This window comes from Pseudonaja textilis, chromosome 14 (genome assembly GCF_049901715.1).
Source record: "Pseudonaja textilis isolate UNSWEBS1 chromosome 14, rPseTex1.2, whole genome shotgun sequence".
Lineage (NCBI taxonomy): Eukaryota > Metazoa > Chordata > Lepidosauria > Squamata > Elapidae > Pseudonaja > Pseudonaja textilis.
The window spans coordinates 6,780,152-6,807,512 of NC_142003.1; the positions used below are offsets into that span (position 1 = coordinate 6,780,152).

The 27,361-nt window shown below is 44.3% G+C and overlaps 1 protein-coding gene across 1 annotated transcript in view; it reads left to right on the forward strand.

Annotated features, from left to right (window-relative positions):
- The window catches only part of XYLT1 (xylosyltransferase 1), a 128,160-nt gene that overhangs the window by 25,378 nt on the left and 75,421 nt on the right, over nt 1-27,361 (forward strand). The window contains exon 2 of the mRNA XM_026704253.2: nt 19,777-19,815. Coding sequence (XP_026560038.1) covers nt 19,777-19,815 — 39 coding nt within the window. The remainder of the gene's footprint in view (nt 1-19,776; nt 19,816-27,361) is intronic.

A 27,361-nucleotide genomic window follows, 5' to 3' on the forward strand; every position in this document is an offset into this window, starting at 1 on the left:
ATTGTTCCCTTGACAATCCCTCTGTGGTTATATGAAAATTTCTGAATGAGAGATGAAAGAGGACAGGATATTTTGTGTGTGTGTGTGTCTTTTCAAGGCTTGTGCATCCCTTTGGGTGTGTGCAGGCTTTGCATGCTTTTTTTAAAAAAGAAGCCCACAAAAGAAACAGCTTTTTTTAAAAAAAAAACAAGAAAGATGCTGCCAAAAATCCTGTACATGGTACATGCTCTGCTTTATCTTGAATTAGTACATTAAATCTTCAACCGTCTTAGAAGATGATCGAATTTCAAAGGATTTTTCCCTTTTAGAAAAATATCCAGCCGGCCCTGGGCTGCTTGACAGGCACAAAGGTAACTTGTAAAGGAAGAGTAAAAGAGGTCTTTCTGAGAAGGGATGGGGATTTTTAGAAGCTTTTGAGTGCCCTGAGATTCGTACACACACACACCCTACATACTTACTCCTGTGTCGTTCAGAGTTTTAAGTTGTAAAGGAACTTCGAGGTGACTTTCACAGTCATATGCAGTTGGTTTATATAGAATTTTTATTGAAACTTTGAAAAAGGGAGGAAAAAAAAACAAGGGAGTAATATTTACTTCCTTGGTTCTTGAATACATACAGCTATATTCCTTCCTTCCCTCCTTCCTTCTCCCTCTCTCCTTCCCTCCCTCCTTCCTTTCTTATAGCTAAATCCCTTCCTTCCCTCCTTCCTTCCCTCCTCCCTCTCTCCCTCCCTCCTTCCTCCCTTCCTTCCTTATAGCTAAATTCCTTCCTTCCCTCCTCCCTCCCTCCCTCCTCCCACTCTCCCTTCCTTATGGCTAAATTCCTTCCTTCCATCCTCCCTCCCTCCCTCCTTCCTCCCTTCCTTTCTTATAGCTAAATTCCTTCCCTCCCTCCCTCCTTCCCTCCTCCCTCTCTCCCTCCCTCCTTCCTTATAGCTAAATTCCTTCCTTCCTTCCTTATAGCTAAATTCCTTCCTTCCTTATAGCTAAATTCCTTCCTTCCTTCCCTCTCTTATAGCTAAATTCCTTCCTTAAATACATATAACTAAATTCCTTCCTCTTTTCTTGAATACATATAACTAAATTCCTTCTTTCCCTCCTTCCTTCCCTCCTCCCTCCCTCCTCCCTTTCTTCCTTATAGCTAAATTCCTTCCTTCCTTCCCTCTCTTATAGCTAAATTCCTTCCTTGAATACATATAACTAAATTCCTTCCTCTTTTCTTGAATACATATAACTACATTCCTTCCTTCCCTCCTTCCTTCCTTCCTTGAATACATATAACTAAATTCCTCCCACCCTCCCTTCCTTTTTTTTTCCTTCTACCCTCCCTCCTTTTCTTTCACAAAACCAGTAGCCCCCTTTTCCCCCCAGGCCTATCAACGCTGGCTTGCCAGCCTGGGGGTGGGGTGGGGGGGTGGGGGAAGCTGCATAAACCCTGGGCAGAGAGGCCGCTTCATTGTGTGCGAGCCCAGCGCTCTCCTTAATATTCCGTCCACGCCGGCTCGCTTTGGGGAAGGCAAAGAAAAGTGGAAACGCTCATAATGGGCCCTGAATGAGCTTGCCTGCCAGCCATTGTTGGAGGACGAAAGGCAGCCAAGGCTGGTCCTCGTGAATTACGGCCTCGAGCGCCGAGCGAGGCACTCGATGGGGTCAGGAGGCAGCCTTGCCTGCCATCCATCACAGCGGGCGCAAGAGGAGGACCTGCTGAGGCAGGGTGGAATTCCCAGGAAAGATGCCATTGGCGGGGCAGGGGATTAAAAGGTGGCCCGTCCATCGCATTGGCCATGGGAGTTGGGTGGAGGAGGGGGAACTGTCAAAAGCCTGAAAGCCCCTAGGCTGGGCTCAACCCCAGGGCCCCTCAAGCCGAGCTTTCTGCATCCCACTGGAAAGGAGCCTTGGAGGTCATCAAGTCCAGGGGTCAATAAACGTTTGGACCTCAGGGACCACCAAACTCATAATTTTAAAACCTATGGACCACTAATATGAATTTTGACTGATGGTGGCTTGCTGACATTGGTGGGAAAGTCTGTCCCATGTTCCAGGGCTGCAGTAGTCACAGGACTGGCCCTTCAGTCATCCCGGAGCAGCTGCTCCTCCACCCAGGTGCACCGGCCTGCCATGGACTGGAGGAGCTGCTCCGGGATGACCAAAGGGCCAGTCCTGTGACTCCTGCAGCTCTGGAATATGGGACCGACCTTCCCACCAATGTCAGCAAGCCACCCCGGGGCGGATTTCCTTCCCTCGCCATTGGTCTTACCTTCCAGTACCAGCTTGCGTGGCGCTACTCAAGGTGTTGTGGTTAGCCAGCACCAGGTGGGGACGGCTGAGAAGAGCGAGGACTCAAATGAGGGGCCAGGACCATTAGGGAGTGGACTGCTGCCTTCAGAGATTATGGGGGCTGGCAGCAGCGATGAGGAGGTTCCCGAGAAGCCTGTGCCAAGTGCGCGTGCACGCAGGATTGCTCATAGGAAAGAGCAGCTACAACAGCACAGGCGACTCGGGAGTAAGGCTGCAAGGTAGTGGCCCCTCCTTCAAGAAGATAAAAGCCAGCTGTGAAATGAACGTACTTTGCAGAAGGCAAAGACATTTTGAAACTCCAGCCTCGTGGACATTCCAGTATCCTGAGTTTATACTAAGTTGTGAGGTTCTTTTTCCCAAAGGGCAGAAAAGAGGCTTGTCCATTTTCACTTGGGTGTGGAAAATCTTCATGTGCACATTGCCTCCACTGATTCAATGAACGGTGGTTAATTCAACACATTGTGGTTAATTCAATCAACTGTGGGTTACTCAATAAAAAGTGGCTCAATAACCTGTGGTTAACTCAACAAACTGATATCAATTCAATAAACTGTGGTGCAAGAAACCACATTTCTTGGTTGAAACCCAACTCTCCCTCCTATCTCCGTTGTCCCACCCACCCATCAAATGTTAGTAGTGGAGATGCACTTAAAAGGCACCCAAGCTGAGGTGTTGAGTTATTTATGCATTAACCGTCTTGGAAGTGTGCATTTATCATCCTTTTGTAAACACACGACACAGGCTTTGCCCTCAAGAGATAGAGTTTAAAAACCAATATAAGCATAGCTGTCATCTGCCTGACTCCATTAGCGTGCATCATGCTGAGCGCATATTCATGGACTTCAAAGGTGATGGCAGGGAACCTGGTGAGGAGATGTGATTCATCATTTCACGGTTACAGTCGGATGTGTGTGGATTTCCCCGAATAAAACGGAGCAATGGCCAGTCTTTATTGAGCCGAACTGCTCAAGCAGGGTTTTCCTAACTGGGATAAATTGCAAGTGAAACGTCAATTCCCAGAATTCCCCAGTCAGCACAGCCACTGGGGAGAAATGTCTGAAGTGGTGTAGGGTTTCCTGCCTAGGCAGGGGCTTGGACTACATCAGGGGTTGCAACCTTTCGGACCTCAGGGACCACTAAACTCATAATATTAAATCCCGTGGACTAGAGACCCTGGGAAAATCCCTCCAAAAGTCTGCAGGAAAATCCCCCCACCCCATTTTCCAACTGATCGATCGTTCTTTATTTGGGATCGCAGGATAGCATTTCCAGCTCCGTTTCCGGGGAAGAGAGAAAGAGAGAGACTTTTGGCTTCGTGCAAGGAAAGCAGCAGAAGTAGCAGAAGTCTTTCTTTCTCTCCCCCAAAATCTGTCAGAAATGAGTCTTTACTAGCGGAGCCTCTTGGAGCAGGAGGCCTTGCAGGGTCCCAAAGACTCATTTCTGGTGGAGTTTGGGAGAGAGAAAGAAAGACTTTGGCTGCTTTCCTTGCATGCAGCCAAAAGCAGAAGAAGAAAGAAGCAGAAAGAAGCAGCCCGGTGGCCAAGGGAGGAGCGTGGGGTGAGCGGGGCAAGTTCCCCCCCTCCGCCCTTTCCCCCCTCCTCTCACTATTTTGTGTTGTTCACAATGCAAGCAACGCAAGCCTTGTGTTCCCATGGGCCATGTAGGCAGTGCAGCCTTGTGTCCCCGTGCAGTCTGGATTAATTGCTTTGGGGGTGACATTTCTCTGCGGACCACTAAAAGTTTCTCATAAACCATCAGTGGTCCCCGGTCCACTAGTTGGCGACCACTGAACTAGAAGACCTCCAAGTTCCTTCCAACTCTGCTGTTCCCATTCTATTCTATTCTAATTCTGGAATCTGAAGTCTACAGATCTGGAGGGCGTTTAAGTTGGGAACGTGACTCATCTGTAAAGGACAGCTGAGACTCAAGGCTTGAAATACATTTCTGCCTTCTAATTTTCAGCAGGGGTATGAAATTTGTCTTCCTGACAGGGTGACATCACACAGAGCTATGCTTTATGATGGCTTGTTGAAACAAGCCGAGGTATAAAACTTGAAACACATTTCCGTCTTTTAATCTTCAGTAGTGGTACGAAACTGACTTGTGTTACCGACCAGTTTATATTGTCCTGAGCTGGACTTTATGCTGGTTTATTGAAACAACACTTGAAATAGCTCTTATGCCTTCTAATCTTCAAGTAGTGGTGTGAAACTGACTGGAATTACCTCACACTGAGCTATCTTTTACGATAGTTTATTGAAACAGGCTGGCAACACTTGAAACACCCTCCTGCCTTCTAATCTTCCATAGTGATGTGAAACTGACTTGGACTTACTGACTGGTTTACCTCATGCTGAGCTATAGGTTATGATGGTTTATTGAAATGAGCTGAGGTACCCAACTTGAAACGCCCTCCTGCCTTCTAATCTCCAGTAGTGGTGTGAAACTGACTGGAATTACCAACTGACTTACCTCATGCTGAGCTGTGCCTTACGATGGTTTGTTGATACACCCGACGTTGATTTATGAAAAAATTCAAAACTGATTGGATTCATACCATGTAATGCCATATTTATGGCCATGCTAGACTTCATAGCTGATTTAACCCATTTCTGGGTTTGCATCAATCACTGAACCCAAATTAACCAAAAATACTGAATACACCCAATGCAGTAAGCCATGAACAAACAAATCAAGATAACATCTATTGAGAATGTAGCCCCTACTAGCTCTTTACCTAACTCTTTACCTAATTAGCATTCTTTATTGGCCAAGTGTGATTGGACACACAAGGAATTTGTCTTTGGTGCAAATGCTCTCAGTGTACATAAAAGATACTTTCATCAAGAGTCAAGAATCGTAAGGGTCAACACTTGATAATAGTCATAGGGTACAATAAGCAATCAAATCATACTAAGAAACAGTCAATATAAACCATAAGGATACAAACGACAAAGTTACAGTCATATAGTCACAAGCGGGAGGGGATGGGTGATAAGGAGTGATGAGAAGATTAATAGTAATAGTTGTGCAGACTTTGTAAATAGTTAGACAGTGTTGAGGGAATTATTTGTTTAGCAGAGTGATGGCGTTCAGGAAAAAACTGTCCTTGTGTCAAGTTGTTCTGGTGTGCAGTGCTCTATAGCGTCGTTTTGAGGGAAGGAGTTGAAACAGTTTGTGTCCAGGATGTGAGGGGTCTGTAAATATTTTCACAGCCCTCTTTTTGACTCGTGCAGCATACAGGTCCTCGATGGAAGGCAGGTTGGTAGCCATTGTTTTTTCTGAAGTTCCAATTAAGTTTAGTCTCATCTAAGTCAGAGGTGTCCAAACTTAGCAACTTTAAGTTCTATGGATTTCAACTTCAATAATTCTGGGAGCTGAAATCCTCAAGTCTTAAAAGTTACCAAGGTTGGACACCCCCGATCTAAGGGATGGGCTGGAAAAATGTTTGCGCTTCCCTGGTCCCGCCTGCCCGCAATTGACTAAGCCAGCTAATTTGGTTTTTTTCCTCTTGAGCCAACATCTCACTTTTGGGCGTCAACAAGTTAATTTTCCAATGGAGAAGAATCGGACTCCTGTCTCTCAGAGACCACAGAAGAAAGTTGACTGGTAGCTCCCTTAATAGATTACCTTTCATAAAAATTTCAAAACCTGAGCTGTCTGCCCACTTTGAGAAGGGTTTGCCTGGCTGATGCTGGGACAGTAGTTCATTGAAAATTTCCTGCATCAAATCCGGACTTCCTTTCCTGCTTTAACAGGACAAGGGTTGTGCACGATGGAGCCATGAACCTCACCCTCCAAGAACATCTCAGATTCGTCTAGAATCTTATTCCAGACAGGGGAATTTGGGGGAGTGAAAGTCCAAAGGTCTTAAATGGCCAAGATTGAGTTTGGGATAATCATCGGATTTTGCAAGGTGATCGTCAGGTTCTCCATTACGTCACCCGATTCCTTCGGCTGGACCTTCCCAGAAAGTTCCCCTTCTTTGAGAATCTCCCTGAAACAAATATAGCTTTTGTTCTTTCATCATTTCTCAATCCCGTTCTCTCTTCCTGGTTTACGAAAGACCTCGCTGAAAACCCAGAAAGAGAACAATTTATTTTTTCTGGGTTTGGCCCAAGAAGAGAGAAGTGCAAGAAACGTAAGCGAAGCAACAAATGTGCCAGCGAGAGGAAGAAGAATGCTACAATTTCTTCTCATTCTCCCCTCCCCCTCATGTGTGTGTGTTTTTGTATGTGTGTGTACACACACACACAAACCCCTGCACGCTGCAAAAACAGGGATTTGAACTCCCAGTGTCATGATGGAGGAGTTTATTCCAGGTGGACACAAACGTTTTTTTGCTTTTGACTTTACTCTTGCCTTCAACTTACAATGATAATAGCCCTCAACTTGCAATGATTTGTTTAGCGACCATTTGAACGGGACTGAAAACAGGGACTTTTATGGCCATTTTTCACAAGTCTGTTGCAGCATTCCCAACATTCAGTCACTTGGCAACTGAGTCATATTTATGACGGTTGCAGTGTCCCAGGGTCACCTAATCACCATTTGAGGGGCTACCACAGAGAGGAGAAAAGTTATTCTCCAAAGCACCCAAAGGCCAGACAAGAAATAATGGGTGGAAACTGAACAAGGAGAGAGATTCAACCTGGAAATAAGGATAAACTTTCTGACAGTGAGAACAATCAACCCATGGAACAGAAGTTGCCTTTGGAAGTTATGGGAGCTTCATCCCTGAAGGCTTTCAAGAAGAGATTGGACTGCCATCTCTCAGAAATGGTGTAGGGTCTCTTGCTTGGGCAGGAAGGGTTGGACTAGATGACCTAGAAGGTCCCTTCCAACTCTGATTATCTGTTATCTGACTTTCCAAAGCAGATTTGTTTAACGATCGCACAAATCACTTAACAACTGCAGTGATTCAGTAACAAATGTGGCAAAAAAAGGTCGTAAAATCAGGCAAAACCCAACAATGGTCTTGCTTAGCCACCAAAGTTTGGGGCCCCATTGCGGTCGTACGTCGAGAACTACCGATATCTCACTGCAGCAAAGTTTGACTCGACCTGGATGTGTTTTCAAACGCTCCTCCCAAAAATAGCCCAGAGTACATGATAACCAACACAACTTCTGCAAACGTTCAAAATAAAATTGGAACAATAACAACAACAAAATCCCTATGTTTTCCCCGTCGGATTCTTCCCCTTAAACCCATTTAACAGCAGAATCATCACTGCTGCACAATATGAATTGGAGTTTTCGTATTTTGAGAGCAGACAGGCATTGGGGTTGATAGTACATCTCTAACCAGAACTAAATTCCAGAGTGTTCCCAGGTGTGACACGAAGGCAACACAGTCAGATAATCAATAAGAATCTCCAATTTTGCCCCAATGTCCAGGTTACCTTCTGATGGAGAAAAACTCAGGAACAGCCTTTGACTGCAGAAAATTAAGTCAAAAACATGGTCAACACAAACTGTAACTTAAAGTCCAAACAAGCCAAATTGAAGTAATTAGTTTGACAGGGCAGGAGCAAGAATGTCAGACTTGAAGGCACGGCAAAACTCACACAGTTGGGAAGACGCCGGGAACACAGATAAGGATAAAGTCACATTTGCTCCCAGCAGCCTGCCACATGCAGCCTGCCTTTCTTATCAACTGTCTTCCCAGCTGTGGCTAATGAAGGGAATCAGGGCCTTTTCCTCCCCTGTAAGCTATGTTGCTCCCTTTTCCGTTCCTCCCTACGTTCCCTAGGATGAAGAGCGGGTGGGCCTGGGTCTTCCTCTGAATTCCCTTTCCCTTGTTCTACCTCTCCCCTGCTCTGCCCAGCCAGACTTGGCCCTTGCCCAGTTTTCTCCACAGCCAATGGAGCACACTCCCATTCCCTATCAGCTGTTCGACTTCCTCCTCAGATTCAGACTCTGACAGGGGCAAGACAGAGTTTAAAGGACTTACAATCAAGTAAAGGTACCGAAGAATTGGTAAAAGGGATCGGGTTGAGACGGAGAGATATTTTGTATTTGGAATGCCTGGCTTTGGCTCCCTTATCAAGCCAAGCCACGTTGGCTCAACAGGCCAGAACTGGCTGAGCTCATGGTCTCACACTAAGCTGTTGGCTGTAATTTACAAACCGCAATCTCTGGGATCACACATTGCATTGAGCCAGAACTGAGCAAATCCAGCTGGTTTAGTTGTCAGCCTCCAAGCCGCAGGGCCTGGAGTCCAAGAAGGAAGAATGATTTCTGTAGATCTCAGGGGAGAGACAGGCCATCCTAGGATGGGAGTGTCAAACTCAATTTCATGGAGGGCTGGATCAGGGCTATGGTTGGCCTGGGGGGTTAGGCAGGTGTGACCACCCGGGTGGGTGTGGCCAACTGGGTGGGTGTGGCCAGCTTGATGCCACTTCCCAAACTTGTGACACATTTCCTCTTCTCACTGGGTAGACATGGCCGAAGCCATCCTGGCCTGATGTTTCCCCTTTGCATTGGGTAGACCAGGCCGAAACGACGACGCAGCCCAGCCCCTTATATTTTCCAAACGGCCTCACAGGTCAGATCCGACCACATCGTGGGCCAGATTAGGGCCACGGGCCTCGTGTTTGACACCCCTGGGTCAACTCATAAAACATTTTGTATGCATGTTTTATAGTTGACAACAGAAAGAAGAGGGGGAATTTCAAAGAGCAGGCGGCACTGTGAAATCGAAAGTGCATTCCATTCATATTTTCTTCAAAGTCTGATTAGATGACTGAAGCTTCTGCTGCGAAAAAAATCTAATTGGAGAGCATGATTGATGACTCTTGGCTATGTGTTTTCTTGGATGATACACCCCTGCCCTGATCTAGGATCTTCAGTAGAGAAAGGAGGGCACCAAGGACATTGCAGGGGTAAAGAGATGCAGAAGAGCGAAGAGCATCATTAGCTGTACAGGTCATCCTCAACTTATGACCATAAGTTTCTGTCTTTGCAATTTATATTGTTTTATTTATTCCCTAGTATGATTTGATTGCTTATAGTAACCTATGACTATCACTAAGTGTTGTATCTTATGATTGATGAATGTATTTTATTTTTTCTTTATGTACACTAAGAGCATTTGCACCAAGACAAATTCCTTGTGTGTCCAACCACACTTGGCCAATAAAAAGTATTCTTTTCTGTTCTGTTCTGTTTTATTCTATTCTATAACTGAGCCCAAAACGTCTGTTACAAAGCGAGGCAGTTTATAACTGAGTTTCCCACCATTTTACGACCTTTCTTCAGAGGTGGGTATTCAGCCAGGTTAGTGGGGTGGGGAGGGAATGGGGATTTTGCAATAACCTTCCCCAGCCATGCCCACCAAGCCACGCCCACCAAGCCACGCCCACAGAACCGCTACTAAAAAAAATTTGAATCCCACCACTGGCAGAGAATGAGAAGGTTAATAGTACTGCAGACTTTGTAAACAGTTGGACAGTGTTGAGGGAATTATTTGTTTAGCAGAGCGATGGCGTTCGGGGGGGAAACTGTCCTTGTGTCTAGTTGTTCTGGTGTGCAGTGCTCTATAGCATCGTTTTGAGGGGGCGGAGTTGAAACAGTTTATATCCGGGATGTGAGGGGTCTGTAAATATGAGGCGACATATTGGCACTGCCATGTATGCAGCCAGCTCTGGCATACATCGTTTACAGTCCTCTGTGACCCTGTTTCCCCCCTCCCTGCTGGGTTGTGTCATCAATCAAATTCTCCAATCGAGCACATTCACAGGCTGGGTGTCATCATTCACGTTCTCCAATTAAATATATTCAGTGGGAAAAAGCTCTGGTATTTTAGTTACAATCTTTTAAAGATAAAGAGTTGGAATGTACTTTCGCTTTCAGCTGCTGCACTTCTCTCCCAGGTTTCCTTCCTCCACTCCTCCCTTTTATGGCAACTAGTAAAACAGGCATAGGAATGTTTTATGAGTGGACAGTAGGCGGATCTCCCAAACTGAGGATTGCAGATCAAAAATTGGGGGTTTTATGGACACACATTTCGCCTATGCCTCCCAAGTGGGAGGAGCTTCCAAGGTAGGTGGGGCATCTTTGATCTCCCTGTTGTTGATTGGATGAGGCTTTCTTGTGGCGTGAATAACCGTTTCCTCGGCCCAGGAAAGCTCGGTTTGATTATATTTTTCCATTTTAATGTTTATTCTAGCCCAGTTTAATTGAGAGTCAGGCGGCATGCAACTTTTTAATAAATTATTATCGTTATTAATTCTTCCACCTATATTGGTTTTCCACCCACAGCATCGTCTTTCTCAAGTCATGCCATTTTCTCGCCTTGCCTTTTCTTTTCTTTTTTTTGAAAACGTGGGTTGAAAAACCCATTTAAACCATCGAGAGAATATATCATGCTAATGGGCTTAAAAATAATTCTCCCCTGAGGAAGGATTGGGCAGCATTGATTAAAATGCCTGGCGTTTGCTTGCGAGAATGATATTTTACATTCTCAGTTCAGCGGGAAGAAAAGCTGAATTGACATATCTATAAACAAGTTATTACTTTACTGGCAGGATAATTAGCTAAGAAAAGGCTAGGCGCACTCAGATATCTTGCTGCTGGAATTCAGAGTTTTTTTAAAGACAGATTTTTGCATAGCAGAACTTCCTGGATGGTGGGGTATTTTTTTTTTTTTAATGGAGAATAAAACAACAACAAAAAAGGCTTTAATTCAGCCAATACTCATAAGAAGCACTTCTGATTGCTTCAATTGATTGCTTGTATACTTATGTTTTATATTGACTGTTTCCTAGAATGATTTGATTGTTTATTGTACCCTATGACTATTATTAAGTGATGATTCTTGACAAATGTATCTTTTCTTTTATGTACACTGAGAGCATTTGCACCAAGATAAATTCCTTGTGTGTCCAATCACACTTGGCCAATAAAGAATTCTATTCTATTCTATTCTATTCTATTCTATTCTATTCTATTCTATTCTATTCTATTCTATTCAAGACCCTTGGCCCTTTTCTTGGCTAAGAGTCCTTCAACACTGAAAAAAAGCACTTTTTGTCACAATTGCTGAGTTATATACAATTTAGGAATGAGGTGCTTATAATTATGGATTGTGTGTGGACAATTACGATGAGATATGGTCACTGTTTACTGAGAAGTTTTGTATAAAGCTTCTTTTTTTTGTCCCCTTCATTTAATTGTGTCTGATTCTGCCTGGAAAAGTCCCTGCAGTTTTCTTGGCAAGGTTTTTTCCAGAAGTGGTTGGCCATTGCCTGCTTCATAGGGCTGAGAGAGAAGGACTGGCCCAATGTCACCCAGCTGGCTTTGTGCCCAGGAGAACTCACAGTCTCCTGGTTTCTAGCCTGATGCCTTCACCATTAACACCAAATGGCCTGTACAATTTTTATAGAAAAGATCCACCCAACGCTTGCTTCTTCTCGTGAATATGCTCTGAGTTCTGCAACTTGACGAAAACACAAAGTCGGTCTGTTTTAATTCGACCAATCATGTCAAACTGGTGGGAAAGAACATGTCCAGAAGTATTCAAATCCACACAGAAAAGTCATACTGATTTTCCCAGTTCACAGGGAGGGAAGGGAGGATAGGAAGAAAGGAGAAAGGGGGGAAGGGAGGAGTGGAAGGAAGGAGAAAAGAGAGGGGATGGGAAGGAAGGAAGGAAGGAAGGAAGGAAGGAAGGAAGGAAGGAAGGAAGGAAGGAAGGAAGGAAGGAAGGAAGGATAGAAAGGAAGGAGAAAGGGAGGGAGGGAGGAGTCGGTGGAAGGAAGGAAGGAAGGAAGGAGTTGAAGGAAGGAAAGGAAGGAAGAAAGGATAGAAAGGAAGGAGAGAGGGAGGAAGGAGTGGAAGGAAGGAAAGGAAGGAAGGAGAAAGGGAGGGGGGAGGAGTGGAAGGAAGGAAGGAAGGAAGGAAGGAAGGAAGGAAGGAAGGAAGGAAGGAAGGAAGGAAAGGCAGCAAACATCTCCTGGTTTGGTGCTTTGTTTCAAAGCAGCTTCTTCCATGAACCTTCAGGGCTCCATCCTGCCCAAATAATTTCCTGCACTGAAACATTCATCCTGATAATTTCACAGTCTAGGAAAGCCTGGCTGATGGCTCTGTGTGTGTGTGTGTGTGTGTGTTTAATTAATAATTTTATTTAAACGATCACAACACCAACATGAAAATAAAGACGATAGATAAGTGAGAAAGGGGGAAGGAAGGGTTATGGGTACAGAGAGAAAGGAGGGAACACACACCCCCCCGGCCGCCATTGTTTCCTGTGTTTTTCAGCCCAGAAAAATAAAATCACAGCCTCAACTTTGTACTTTGCCACCCTAAAAAACACTGGCCATTTCTATAACAAGAAGCTGCTGGCAGCTGGGTTGGGATGCAGGCTAGAACTGAACCGAGAGCAGAATCCAGTTGTGAAAGGAGGGGAGGGCTGAAGTTTGGGGGGAAAAAAACTAAAAATAAGACAGGACTTTTGTCATCTCCTGTGTGGAGTAAAAACAAAAGCTAGCTTGCCCGGTAAGTTCCGTTGTCTGTACAGGGAAATAAAACAGAGACGTTTGCCAGAAGATAGCAAAAAAAAAAAAGAGGAAATCCTCCTTTTGCCACAATGACTGTTGTTTGCTTTCTTAGGCCCGTTGTTTTCTCTGAACAATCCACAATGCTGGGTTTGCACAACACGCTAAGCCCAGCTCAAACAATCTGCTTCTTGGCTCAGCCTAAGAACGGTGCAAATCGTACTCCAGGCTATTTCAGCCTGTTGGGACTTCTCTTGTTTCTATGTTGTCTTTCATTGCTCTGTTGTCTTTTTTTTTTTTTAACCTGAGGAAGCTTTTCTGACATCAGGTTAGTCCTCATTTTGTGCCAGTGAGAAGATTCAGAACTTGGAAAGCAGGTGTGGTCACACCTGCAACCTGCTTGGACTGGTGTTCACGGCCCTTTACAAAAGACCCAGCTCAAAAGCTGCTCACTCTTTCATCTTTGTTGTTGTTGTTGTTAGTTGCAAAGTTGTGTCCAACCCATTGCAACCCCATGGACAACGTTCCTCCTGTCCTCTACCATCTTCCAGAGTCCACTGAAGCTCACGCCGACTGCTTCAGGGACTCCATCCAGCCACCTCATGCTCTGCCAGTGGTGGAATTCAAAATTTTCTACTACTGGTTCTGTGGTCGTGGCTTGGTGGGCGTGGCATGGCTTGGTGGGTGTGGCTTGGTAGGCATGGCAGGGGAAGGATACTGTAAAATCCCCATTCCCTCCCCACCCCACACTAACCTGCTTTCCAGCTCCGTTCTCCTGTGTAGGGCAACCAAGGAAGATCCAGCCGATCAGTTGGGACTCAGGAGACGGAGAAGAGATGGGGTTGGCATGGCCAGTCAGAGGCAGGATTTCCAGTTCTCCAAACTACTCAAAATTTCCACTACTGGTTCTCCTGAAGTGGTCAGAACCAGCTGAATACCACCTCTGTTCTCTGCCATCCTCTCCTTCTTTTGCCCTAAATCATTTCCAGCATTCAGCTCTTCTCCAACGAGTCCTTCCTTCTTGTGAGGTGGCCAAAGTCTTTGAGTTTCATCTTCATCTTTCATCTGAAGACACCTCTGGTGTTTGCTTCCATTTTTAATTTTAGGACTGACAGAGCCATATGTAAGTTGCTCCCAGTCAGCTGTGATTGGAATGCACCTAAGCCCAGGAAAATCAACAAGGCAAGAACTCAATATTCAGTCAAATCAACAAATAAATAATGAAACATTTAGGAAAATCAAGTCGGCATCAAAATATTCAGTAAAGTCAACAAATAAATAAGGAAACATTCAGGAAAATCAAGTCAGCAACAAAATATTCTGTAAAGTCAATAAATAAACAACAGAACATTTAGGAAATTCAAGTTAGCAACAAAATATTAAGTAAAATCAACAAATGCCTTCAGGAAGGTAAACAGGCCAGTTTGAACAGCGATCAAGAAACAGCCTCAAGTTTTTCCAACTCCCCCCTTTTAAATTTTTTAAATCTTTATTTTCATTTTAATTTATGCTATAATAAACTTTAACAAAACTTTTAAAAAGAAAAAGAAACACCCTTAAGTTGCTTCTCTTCAATTTTGCTGGATGTTCAGCCTGTAAGTGCAACAATCATGCTTTTTCACAGGTGTGCCCAAATTCTAGGTTTTGCTTAGTGACTGTTAGGTCTTTGAGGGAGTCAGAGAAAAGCACAAACAAAAGTACTAGCTCCTTCCCTTCTTCGTTACCTCCCTCTCCTTCCTTCTTTCTTCCTTCCTTCTTTTCCTTCCTTCCTCTCTTCCTTTTTTCCTTCTCCCTCCCTCCCTCTCCCTTCCTCCCTTCCTTCTGTCCCTCCCTCTCTCTTCCCTTTAATCTCTCCTTCCTTCCTTCCTTCCTTCCTTCCTTCCTTCCTTCCTTCCTTCCTTCCTTCCTTCCTCTCTCTCTCTCTCTCTCTCTCTCTTTCTCTTTCTCTTTCTCTTTCTCTTTCTCTCTTTCTTTCTCCTGATCAGTGTCCAAGGTGAATAAGTTATACTGTCTAAACAACGGAGCCCTTCAACTTTTTTTTAAAGATAACAATTGCTATTTGAAATTCCTTGTTATTTGAGATTCCAATTGCTAATTTGGTGTTTCCCAGATAGCGAGATGGGCTGATAGAATTGTTATAGGATTTTAAAGGAGGCTTTTTTCTGTTAAATAATGTAACAAGCGGTCTCTGCTGATACATCTTTATAGGCCAAGTGGCGCAATAACCAAATTTACACAGAAGAGTTTTCACGTCTAATATTGAAATCAGTGCAATCTCTTTACTTGGCAAGGACGGGTTTACAAGTTCTTGCATTTCCCAGAATTTTGTAACAGGGAAGATAAGTAAAAGTAAACTTTAAAATGTGCAAGGAAAAAAAATAAAAATCAGGGCTAGGGAAGAAATCGCTGAATTTTTCATTGTCTTGCTTGTATTCGAAAGCTTGAAAATTTATACATTGTTTTGTTAACCTGATTAAGATGCTGTGTCAAGACCTTTGGAGAATTCTTTCAGGATTGCTTTTTTTAGTTTGCAAAAAAAAAAAAAAAACAACCACCCAAAACTTTAGCAAAACGTGGATTGATTTGGAATTGCAAAATAGGATCGGAACCCATTTTATAGCCAGGGAAATGAGAAACCATTTTTGAAAATCAGGATTGCAACCAATGTAGTGGAGATGCCTTTTAAACTCCCAAAGGCCCTGACTACTAAGCCTTGCTGCCAATTCCTGAAAGGCCCTCATTGTATCAGTCAAACCTTTGTTCTCTGCCACTGTACGCTGTATTCCAAAACCTCCTTTTTCCCCCTCTCCCTCTTTTCATTTCAACCTTGTTACTCCTGGCAGGGTTTTTTTTTTTTAAAAAAAAACCTCTTTTTATTTCCAAGGCAGGCTAAATGGTAATCCAAGATGCTGAGACTGGGCTGAATCGGTGCCCTGTTTTAAGGGAGCAAACCTGAAAGGCCAATTTCTCAGCCTAAGAACATGGAGTATGTTGGACAGGAAGTTGTATGGCGCTGGCTGGCGAGGCCAACGTTTTGTGAGTTTTTCCTGTGCCACAAGATGACAGGAGGATGTCTGAGAAAGTAGGAAAAAGGAGCTATTCTCGGTGTTTGTGGGAGGCTTCGTTGAAGGTGGGCAGAGAGAGAGAGAGAGAGAGAGAGACCTGATTTGCTTTTTAAAGAAGTGGTGGAATTATATTCTTAGCTTTTTGTCAACTGGCAAATGGGAGGCTTTAATACGAGCTTGGCGCTGCGGTGAGCATGCCAATGATTTTAAATAGAGCGAGTTTTGTATGGAAGAGTTGGTCATCTGCCTTGCATTGAGGGGGAGAAGGAGAAGAGGAGGGGGGAGAAGAGGAAGGGGGAGGAAGAAGAAGGAAGGGAGGAGGAGGAGGAAGAAAAAGAGAGAGAGAGAGAAGGGAAGAAGAGATGATTTTTGAGACTGTGCAGGGAAATGTCCTTCATATGAACTTATTCCTCTTTCTACTCCTTCACCTGCCCCTTCTCTTTCTCCTTTGCTTCCTCCTCCTTCTCCTTCTTCCATCCAAGCCCCCGCCCCACCCCTGGTTACCTATGTATGGATGAACAGCCTTTACGGACTCCTCATAGTACGTTGAAACCTAAATCAAACGGACTTAAGTTCACACACAAATGCTAATAAGGCAGAATTTAAACCCAAGTTGAACTAGGGAGCTAAAGCAGTTCCGTGCTTTGTGAGTCTTAGGAACACAGCCACCGCTTACAATGTCTGCCAAGGGGTTGCGTGTCCAGTTTGGGGATTCAACTGGAAAGATCCTACCATCTGTTGGAACAAATATCCTTCTGGGTTCAGTTCCAAGTAGGGAAAAAAGACACCGGAAACAGGGAGGCTGTTAGGAAAGATGGTTTAATGGTGGACAGGACCAAATGGCCTGGAGCTCCAGAGGGAAAAGGAAGGATGATCACATAGTCCAAGGGGAAAAGAGAAGATCAAGAAGACGCTGAGAGTGCCTGGGTTTTATAATCTTCGTTGGGATTTGAATTGGAGCTTTTACTCTGATTGGTTGTCAGACTCCCATGGGGCCCTGCAGGGGCAACTCTGTAGGCTGTCCTGAGTTCCAGGCTTGGTTGAGCCTTGCTGGATGATGATGCACTGAAAGAGCTTTTGAGCAATTGTGATAGCTTTACCTGGAGATCTTCGTTATGTAAAATAGACTGGCCCAGGCCTTAATGGCCCACCCATTAACAAAGGTGGGGGTGAACTTCTGAGGTGTTTCTGCTCTTGAGTTTCTACTTCTCTTTTTAGTGGAAATATTCTGCCTTTTTTAATATTTCCTAGGATATTTCATTTTTCTCGGAGAGGGGTGGGTTTTAACTTCCAACACTTATTTCTCCCACATGGAAAGATCCTACCTTCCCAGTGATTCACAACCTTCCTTGGTGTCTAAAGGAGATTAGAAAGTCCTCTTGGGGAAAAAAAAAAACCTGTCTTGTTTCCACAAGTCTTAGCTAAAATGTGGTTCGTTTGTGGTTTAGCATGTTCGCTAAATCCAGTTGTTGAAAAGTTGGGTGGGCAGACAACAAGGAATCTTCCTTCTGACAAAAGTGACCTATTTTGGGGGGATAAAGGTTACAAGATGGGTTTGAGTCACTTAGCAAGCACCTCACTTAACAACAAAGTTTCCAGTCGCCATTGCCGAGCGTTAAGTCGAGAACCACTTGTGTTTTGAATTGTTCGTTTTTACATCCTTTCTCTTTTCCCCAGCTTGGGAAGCTTCTGCAGGGAGCATTGCAACAGATTGTACAAATCATTTTCTTGGCTGCAAGTGCACAGCCTCAAATTAACAGTGAATAGTTGCTAACGAAGTTTATCTTACTAATGTAGCGGTGATACCTGGTCTAGCAAATGATTAAATTATTTCTCTTCTGGCAGGGTGAGTTTGCTGCCAGAAGCCATGTGTGATATTCAGTGTCAGCTCTTTTCAGTGGCCTTTTAAGATTTTAAAATAGAATTAAAATAAATGCATTTCCTCCCCCGCCCCCCCCAAATCAAGCGTAAAAGAAGGGGGGGGGGAATGATCCAGGCTGCATAATGGAGAGAGAGAGGGAGGGAGGGAGGGAAGGAGAGAGAGAGATGGATATAGAGAACGTAGAACATAGAATAATAGAGTTGGAAGGGGACCTTGGAGGTCTTATAGTCCAACCCCCTGCTTGAGAGGAGACCCAATACCGTTCCAGATAAACAATTGGCCAGTCTGTTCTGAGTAACCACAACTTCTTAAGGCTAGATTCATTCTTCTCACTGTCAGAAATTTATCCTTCGTTCCAGGTTGGATTCGTTTTATTTTGTTCTGCGTTAAGCGTCCAATTGGGTTCAAGAAACCTTTGACTTGGCCTGGCAGAGGAAAATGTCCCCTTTTTCCGCAAACTGTTTTGAAACAATTATTAGCCTCTCTGAAAACTGGCAGTTTGAATGATTGCAGCCCATGTTCCATGGGTGGGGGGGGTGGCCTTTAAAAATAGCTCCCAAAGTTTCAGATACTGTAATTGAAAAGTGACCTGCTGGATGGTGAACTGGGAAGAGGAGCCGAGAAGAAGAAGTACATTTGTTTTCAGGAGCAATTTTTTTTTAAATGCTAGTTTTTAGCTATATTGCAGGAGCCGTGAGGCAGAACGGAAGAAGGGGGGAGGAAGGAAAGGGTGCTGTGGTTTTTGGAAAAACCTTTAACAGTCAAAGTGGGAACTCTGTCAAAACTCAGCCCGGGATTCAGTTGGGGCAGTGACAGTCCTGCAGAGTTTAAGATCTCCTGGTTACAATGGAAACTCTGTTCTGTATTCAAGTCTTGCTCCTCCCTGGCCCCAGTTAAATGGTTGGTTTGATTTATGGGTGCTGCACAAATTCATTTAGCATTTTATAGGACCTACCAATATTTTATTTTATTTTTTGACATCTCTGCTAAGGAGGCCAAAACACCATTCAGACTGATCTAGGAATACCCCCGAAAGCTTCACTTGAGGTCTTTCTCCTAAACCTCCTTCCAATTGACGTGCCTAACCTATGAAGCATAGAACCATCTTGGTTGGAAAATCCCAGCTGAAGATTGAATACCCAAAGAATCTTGCCTTATTCTAGTCTTCGGAATGGAATGGATCATGGAATGGAATAGATCATGGAATAGAATGGAATGGAATGGAATGGAATGGAATGGAGTAGAGTAGAGTAGAGTAGAGTAGAGTAGAGTAGAGTAGAGTAGAGTAGAGTAGAGTAGAGTAGAATAGAATAGAATAGAATAGAATAGAGTTGGAAGGGACCTTGGAGGTCTTCTAGTCCAACCCCCAAGGCAGGAAATCCTATCCCATTCCAGACAAATGGTTGTCCAGTCTCTTCTTAAAAGCCTCCAGTGATGGAACACCCACAATTTCTGAAGGCAAGTTGTTCCACTGATTAATTGTTCTCCCTCTCAGAAAGTTTCTCCTTAGTTCTGAATTGCTTCTCTCCTTGATTCGTTTCCACCCGTTGCTTCTTGTCCTGCCCTCAGGTGCTTTGGAGAATAGCTTGACTCCCTCTTCTTCTCCCTCTTTCAAATGCAAAACTCAAGCAGAGGAGAGGAGTTTCAGTTTTAGTTTTAGTTTCACAGCGGCAACCAGCTTTAGTGTAGAATAGTTGAGCTAAGCCACACCTAGGCTCCTTGCTGTCTCCTTGCTCATACAGCAAATATGGTTTCAGTTTTCAAACAGCCCTCAGCTCTCACACACTGACAGGAAGCTAGCCAGATGAATACCGATGGATGCTAGTAGGCAGAGGCAGAATTTTGTTTTCCTTATTTTCCTTCCCAAAAACTAAACCCGACCACATAGTTTCATAGCGAAGCACGGGTATCCAGATAGTATTTATAAATAGGTTGGAGAACAGCTGATGAAACTTGGTTCATTAAACTGTAGTTAAGTTTCTGCTGACCACTCAAGTTTCTTGAAACTAATCAACTTTTGGTGTTCTTTTTTACAGGATCAACCTCTGAATCCTGATAAAGGCTTTGAAGCTCAGGTGAGTGTTGGATTTTTCATTTCATACAAAAGGGTGAAAATATAGTTCAAATGGCAGGATGTTTAGGTGAAGACTTCAGGATGTCAGAAGTCAAGATTCCCATCCCCGCCATGGATGGAAGTTAGATTTTCTGGGACTTCAACTCCCAGAATTCCCCGGCCAACTCCCAGCCAGGAGTTGAAGTCCACAAGTCTTCAAAGTGAACAAAGTTGGACACTCTTGCAATAAAGCAAGACGCCAACAATGGGATTTTATGCTTGCAGCTTGGAGGCTTAATCAAAGCCAGCTTGGCGCAGAGAGAGGATGTATGTCTGTTTTTATGGACCTCCTGACCATTTTTATGGTTGGGCTGAAGTCATTTTACAGGCAAATGCAACAGGAATAGCAAAATTCAATGGCAAATCTCTCTCTCTCTGTCTCCCTCTCTCCCCCTCCCTCCCCCCTCTCCCTCTCCCCCCTCTCTATCTCTCTTTTCCCTCCTTCCTTCCTCCCTCCCTATCTCTCCCTCCCTCGCTCTCTCTCCATCTCTTCTTCTCTCTATCTCTCTCTTTCCCCTCCTTCCTCCCTCCCTCTCTCTCTCCCTCTCTTCCCCAATCTATCTCTCTATATCCCTCTCCAGGGGTGGGATTCAAAAAATTTTAACAGCCAGTTCTGTGGGCGTGGCTTAGTTGGTGGGCATGGCTTGGTGGTTCATGTTATTGGCTGGGTGTGGCCAACTGAATATCACTCATATCGAGGCACGCATCTCCTCGCCTGGCCTTTCATGACTATGGGGATTCTGCAACAGTCGTAAGTATGAAAAATGGTCATAAGTCATTTTTTTCAGTGCCATTGTAACTCTGAATGGTCACTCCACACAAGCAAAGTACCAGCAAAGGAGGGGAAAAAACTCCAGAGAAGTTCCTGAGACAGGAAGTCTAGTCCTGCCAAGAATGTAATAAGGGTTAACGGAGGGGCAGCTTCTGTAAGCAACACCAGAACGTTTCCTTCCTGCCTTCCTTACAGGATTAGCCCAGTAATTTCTTCTAACAACCGGTTCTCCAAACTGCTTAGAATGTTAACAACCATTTCTAGCGAATAGGTGTGAACCTGTAGAATACCATCCCTGTCCCTCTCCCCCTTCTATCTCTCTCTCTCCCCGCCCCTCTCTCTCCCTCCCTCTCTCCCTCCCTCTCCTCCCCTCTCTCTTTCTCTCCCTCTCTCCCCCTCTCTATCTCTCTCTCTCTCCCTCTCTCTCTCCCTCTCTCCTGCTATAATACTCAGCTGCTACTAGCTCCATATGTAGAACAAAGCATAAAGGCATCTGTAATTAAGTAATAATCAACAACTTTCAAGAGGCTGAGTCATGAAGACCTATTAAAATGGTTCATTGAAAGGTAATTCATAACAGCAAGGTTTTAGCTTGTAATTAGTCTAAGAATGGGGGCGTTCTTTGATGCTGGAAGCCAAATTCTCCAAGGATGTTGGCTTCCGATAAACAAACCCAGCACTTTTGCTGCAAATTTCTCAGTTTTCCCCTCTCATTCCTGTGGAATTCTTTCATTTCAAATTACGGGCAGTCCTCATTTAGTGACTGCCTCCTTTGGCCACTGTTCGGAGTTACAGCGGTGACGGAAAAGCCGTTTGGCGAACAATCTTTGCGTTTACAACCTTCGCAGGTCAGGAAAAGCAAAGAGAAACTGGAGCCCTATTATCAACACAGTCGGAGTTTCACTTAGTGACTCCTTTGCTTAATGACTGAATAATGACTGTCCCAATTGTGCTTGCTCAGTGAGGATGAGCTCAGAAGAGATGTGATATTAGAAACCAAAGTGTTCCAACTTTGGCTTGCTAGAAAGAAATCATTTTGTGGCTTCCTGGTTTAAATGTCAGGATACCTCACCAAAGAAGTATCTGCAGTTTATTTTTTTTCCTATGAATTCCGCTTGTCTACGGAAAGTTGGAGATCTGGAAATGCCAACTAGGAGAATCAGAAGTCTGGAAGGATATGGGAACGAAGCACAGTGTCAAAATCTTGCTTTGCAATTTCATTGAAGTCGTCTTTCCCTGGGTTTTTTTAATCTATATATAGATTAAAATTTCTGTCGCTAAGTGAGACATTGGTTAAGAGAATTTTGCCCTGTTTTACGACCTGAATCTGGTTTCCCCATTGGCTTTGCTTGTCAGAAGGTTGCAAAAGATTTATATTCCAACCGTCATAAATATGAATCAGTTGTCAAATACCTGAATCTTGATGGTGTGACTACGGGGGTGAAGGTCATAAGTGTGAAAAATGGACACGCTTTAGTTTAGAACATTAGAAAGGAGAAGGATTAAAGGAAGCTTCTGATTCCAGTTAAAAAGAACTTAATCTGGGTATATGCAATGAATCTGACATTTTTTAAACACCAAATTAAATGCAGGGAACATAATTAAAGGCATAAATACTTGGGCTGTTCCAGTTATTCAGTATACTGCAGGTATAATTGATTTGGGCACAAGCTGAATTAGACATTCTTGATTGGAAAACAGGAAAATTAATGACTGAGAATCATATTTCCTTTCCAAGAAGCCATGGTGGCTGGCTCTACTTTGTTAGAAATAAAGGTGGGAGGGGATTACTCTTAAGTAAAGCAAGGAACAGAAGGGAAACACAATTTTGGAACCCAGCGCGGGATTGCGATTGACAGATGTTTGCGCAGAAAGAAAAAAAACAACAACTCCTGAAGACGACAAAACTCAAAAGAATAATTGCACAAGAGAAGCAGCCCGAAAGCCAAATTAACGCCTTCAAATCCAACTCGTTTCGTGGCCCATACGCTGTTAACGTCGAAGGGAAATCGGATCCAAGTCAGACCTGGCCCATGGCTGTAAATTGGAATTCTTGAAAAGGGGAGAAACAGGCATCTCAGCGCAACAACGTGACTCGGCCAACTAGCATCATCGAAGCCCAAATGGAAGGGCGTTTCCAATGGTAGCAGAATGGCAGTTCGGTAAAGTGATCAGAGGAGAAACCGGAGGCGCATCTCATTGGCGGCTGTCACTTCAACTCCCAGAATTCCCCAGTCAGCACAACCATGGGAGAGAAATGTCTGAAGTGGTGTAGGGTTTCTTGCCTAGGCAGGGGGTTGGACTAGAAGACCTCCAAGGCCCCTTCCAACTCTGTTATTCTATTCTATCCTTTCCTTTCCTTCCCTTTTTTCTTTATTCTTCCTCTCCTCTCCTTTCCCCTTTTGTTTCCTCCCTCCCTCCCTTTCCCTTCTCTTCCCTTCCCTCCTCTCTCCTTTCCTTTCTTTTCCCTTCCTTTTTTTCTTCGTTCTTCCTCTCCTTTCCCCTTCGTTTCCTTCCTCCTTCCCTTCCTCATCCCTTCCCTTCCTCATCTACCTCCCTCCCTTCCTTTCCCTTCTCTTCCCTTCCCTTCCCTCCTCTCTCCTTTCCCCTTTCCTTCCCCTTCCCTTTTTTTCTTTATTCTTCCTCTCCTTTCCCCTTCGTTTCCTTCCTCCTTCCCTTCCTCATCTCTTCCCTTCCTCATCTCCCTCCATCCCTTCCTTTCCCTTCTCTTCCCTCCTCTCCTTTCCCCTTTCCTTTCTTTTCCCTTCCCTTCCCTTCCCTTCCTCATCCCTTTCCCTCCCTCCTTTCTTTCTTTCCTCCCTTCCATTCCCTTCACCTTTTCACCCTCCCATCCATTCATCTGATCTCTTGCCTGCATCACAATTCCTTATTGCAAAAAAACGAGTGCACACCTCCAACCTCCAAGGTGCTTTTTCAAAAGGCAACTGGGCTGGGTTGTTGTTTTATTTTTTTAATTTTCCTTCTTAAGAAAACTGGAAAAAGTGTCGCTTCTCATCCAAGAAGCCTCGTCAGTTCTGATTGGGGTTGGTGAGAATAAGATGGAAGAATTCCTTCCACCCACCATCAGAACGGATGAAGTTGAGAATCTCCACAGACACATCTCTAGCCTTACAACAGCGTGGTCTGTCTCAAACCTCGGACATTTGTAGTACTGATGGGAGCTAATATCCTCCATCCCAGCAATAAGCAGCAAGCAATCGGTTAAATTTCATCCAGATCAGTCTTGCAAGCAACCTTTCAACGGGGAATTTTCCACACGAGGTTGAAAACAAACAAACCTGGAAGGTGTGATTTGACAGCTGGAGGGAATAGAAGTTGTCACTTTAAAAAAAAAAATTGGCATCAAAAGTAATGACCAGAATAGACTTTACGATTTTTTTTTTCCCCGCTTCCTTTTCTGAATGCATTTATCCCAATCAAAGGGGAGCGTTCCTCAGAGTTTTGGCCTTTTGAAAAATTGTCAGGATGAGATTAAAGCTACAGACGTTAATTTCTTTGGACTTGCAAGTCAGAAGGAAAAAATTGTCCAATGGTTGAAATCTGATTTGGACGGTGACCTCGTGGAGGAGGGGGGTACTTGGAGAAGCTACACCCGGCCAAGATGGGTGACTCAGACTTGGCCTCTCAAGGCCAAAGCAAACAGCCTACATGAGCAACCAAATTTGGGATTTTCCAGACTGGAAAGGGGGAATGGTCTAGACTTGAGCTGTGCCAAAAATATCTGCATTTCCATTTTGCCCGTTCTCTTTTCAGTTGGATGAAAGAGAAGTGCAACTTGAAATGTCTTCAAATGATACATCTTGACGGACTAGAACACTGGGCCGTATCTAACAAAATGAAATTCAATGTAGAGAAAAGTAAAGTCCTACACTTAGGCAAGAAAAACTAAATGGACACATATAGATTGGGTGAAACCAGGCTCAATAGCAGTAACTGTGGAGTCTTAGTGGACAACCAGCTAAATATGAGCCCGCAGTGTGCTGGAGCAGCCAAAAAAGCTAATGCAATCCTAAATTGCATTAACAGAGGGATACAATCGAGATCAAGTGAGGTACTAATACCACTCTATAAAGCCTTAGTAAGACCACACCTAGAGTACTGCATCCAGTTTTGGTCACCACACTATAAAAAGATGTTGAGACTAGAGAAACTACAGAGAAGAGCAACCAGGATGATGAGGGGACTGGAGGCTAAAACATATGAAGAATGGTTGTAGGAATTGGGCATGGCTAGTCTAGGGAAGAGAATGACCAGGAGAGACAGGATGGCAGTCTTCCAATATTTGAGGAGCTGCCACAGAGAGAAAGGGGTCAAGCTATTTTCTAAAGTGCCTGTAGGCCAGGAATAATGGATGGAAACTGAACAAGGAGAGATTCGACCTGGAAATAAGGAGAAACTTTCTGACAGTGAAAACAATCAACTCATGGAACAGAAGTTGCCTTCGGAAGTTGTAGGAGGATCATCATTTGAGACTTCAAGAAGAGACTGGACTGCCATTTGTCAGAAATGGTGTAGGGTCTCCTGCTCGGGCAGGGGGTTGGACTAGATGGCCTACAAGTTCCCTTCCAACTCTGATTATCAGTCATCTGTTAGAGTAGAAGAGTTGGTTTGTATTTTCCTGGGTGGAGAATGAGATGTTTGAGCTTCTTTTGTGATGAAGTGGGCTAAGTCTGTATGTGTGTATGTATGTGTAAGAACACTCGACCTTTCACTCTGTGGTCCCCCTCCTTCAAAGCAGAGGGGCTTCCTTCATGGGTGGACTTCAACTCCCAGAATCCTCCAGGCAGCTGTTGAGCTTTTGACCTTTCCTGGGGCTGATCTTTACTCATCTGGAAGTCATCCAACTTGGACCGTAGCAGATCTTACTTGCTGTCCCCAAAAGGCAACTGGACTTTCTTGGAGTTCAAGAAAGCCCAGTTGCCTTCAAGAAAGCCCAGTTGCCTTTTGGAAAAGCACTTTTGGGACAACCGTGACCTGAATGTTTGAGAATCCCCACAGACATCTTACTTGCTGGTGAGAATTGAGAAGGAGGCTGGTCTTGGCTGCCATTAACAATATAGCCATATTTATAGAGGAAGGAGTCAGGGGTGGGCTCCAAAAATTTTAGCAACGGGTTCTTTGCCCAGTTGCTGGGTGGGCATAGCCATGGTGGGCGTGGCCTAGTTGGCCTCCTGCACCATGGCAAGGAGGGGAGGGTGTTTTTAACCCCACCCCCCCGGCTCCAGAGGCTTTCTTTGAGCCTTCGGGAGGATGAAAACAGCCTCCTTGGGCTCTGGAGGCTGTCTGGAAACTGGCCCATTTCCGGCCTTCCCAAACTTCCGGGAGGCCCGTTTTTCACCCTCCCTGAGCCTCTGCGCACACCCTGTACTTTCCTGCATCCAAAACAGGGGACTCCAGGGAGGGGAGGGGTGGATGGGGCCAGCCAAGAGTGGATTTGGGGGTTCTCCTGAACCCCTGCGTATCCCCCAGCACCCCTGGAAGGAATGGCAGAACATGGGGATGGAATTAAAAGAGTAATAACCCTAGAATCCTGCTCTTGAATTACCAGCTGAATTTAAGGCGGACAGATTTTAAACTCCGCAAAGGCATCCACCCAAAGTCTCTTTATTGGTTCATCAGGCATCCTCAAATATAACTCTCAGTGACGTTGAGATTCATCTCAATGTCCAGTTCTCTGCATAGCTGACTTAGTAGTGGAACAAAAGGGAGAGAGGCCAGCACGATGCTGGGGTCCGAGCAAGAGAGCAGGAACCTCCCCCAACCCACCAAGGGTCAGTTCAGTGACCAATCAGGATTACAGATGTGACCACATGACATGGACTACACTTCCCAGGATACCTTAACTACATTTACCATGATGCATTCCCTTAAGGGGACAACTCCCAATTCCTAACCATCCCAATTCTCAATTAACTATAAACTGTCTGGACAGCACAAGCAGACTTAAGTCCAACTCTCCTTAAATTACGTTGAGCCTCATCTAATGGTTAACACGTGCTAGGAGTTGGATGAGGGTTCGGTAATTCAAGGGATTCTGACTTTGCTTGCAGCCACGCAGAGATTCTGACTTTGCTTGCAGCCACGCAGAGATTGCTCTTTTAACTCTGCCCATAAATTCTGCCACTGTTTTTACAATATCCCCAATGCCAGCCTTTGCAGAATACAAAGCCAGCCAAATGTACATTAAGTGTTTCCAGGAATTTAGGACTTTGGAAATAAATTTCAGAAACTGTTCTCTTAATTACTTTGGAGGGGGAAGAGTAGGAAGGGAGTCAGCAAAGAGAACGAGGAACCTAGTCTCTTAACTTCTACCCAAATGCAATTAATCCTGTTCATTAGAAAGGAGAAGGCATGTATCTGGGAAAAGAATTTGTAAACAATGAGGGTTCTATTTAAAAAAACAAAACAAAACAGCTTTTCCATTTATATATTTCATGATGCACAATTATTTATTCATCTTAAGCACCATCACAAGCCTTGACTTTTGGAGGATGAGTCAGGCTGCAAATCTAATAGTCAGTTCTATAAATCAATGTCTGCTTAAGTACATACTTCAAGTGAGGCTAAAAATAGCAGGGAAGCTGGTTTTTTTTTTAAAAAAAAGCCTCGTGTTTTTTTAAGAAAGCAAAATGTTTGTACATTTGGGCCCTGTGATATACTAGCAATTTCTGCTTTACACTTAAATGGCACCTCTAGGAAAGCGATGTTCAGTTCG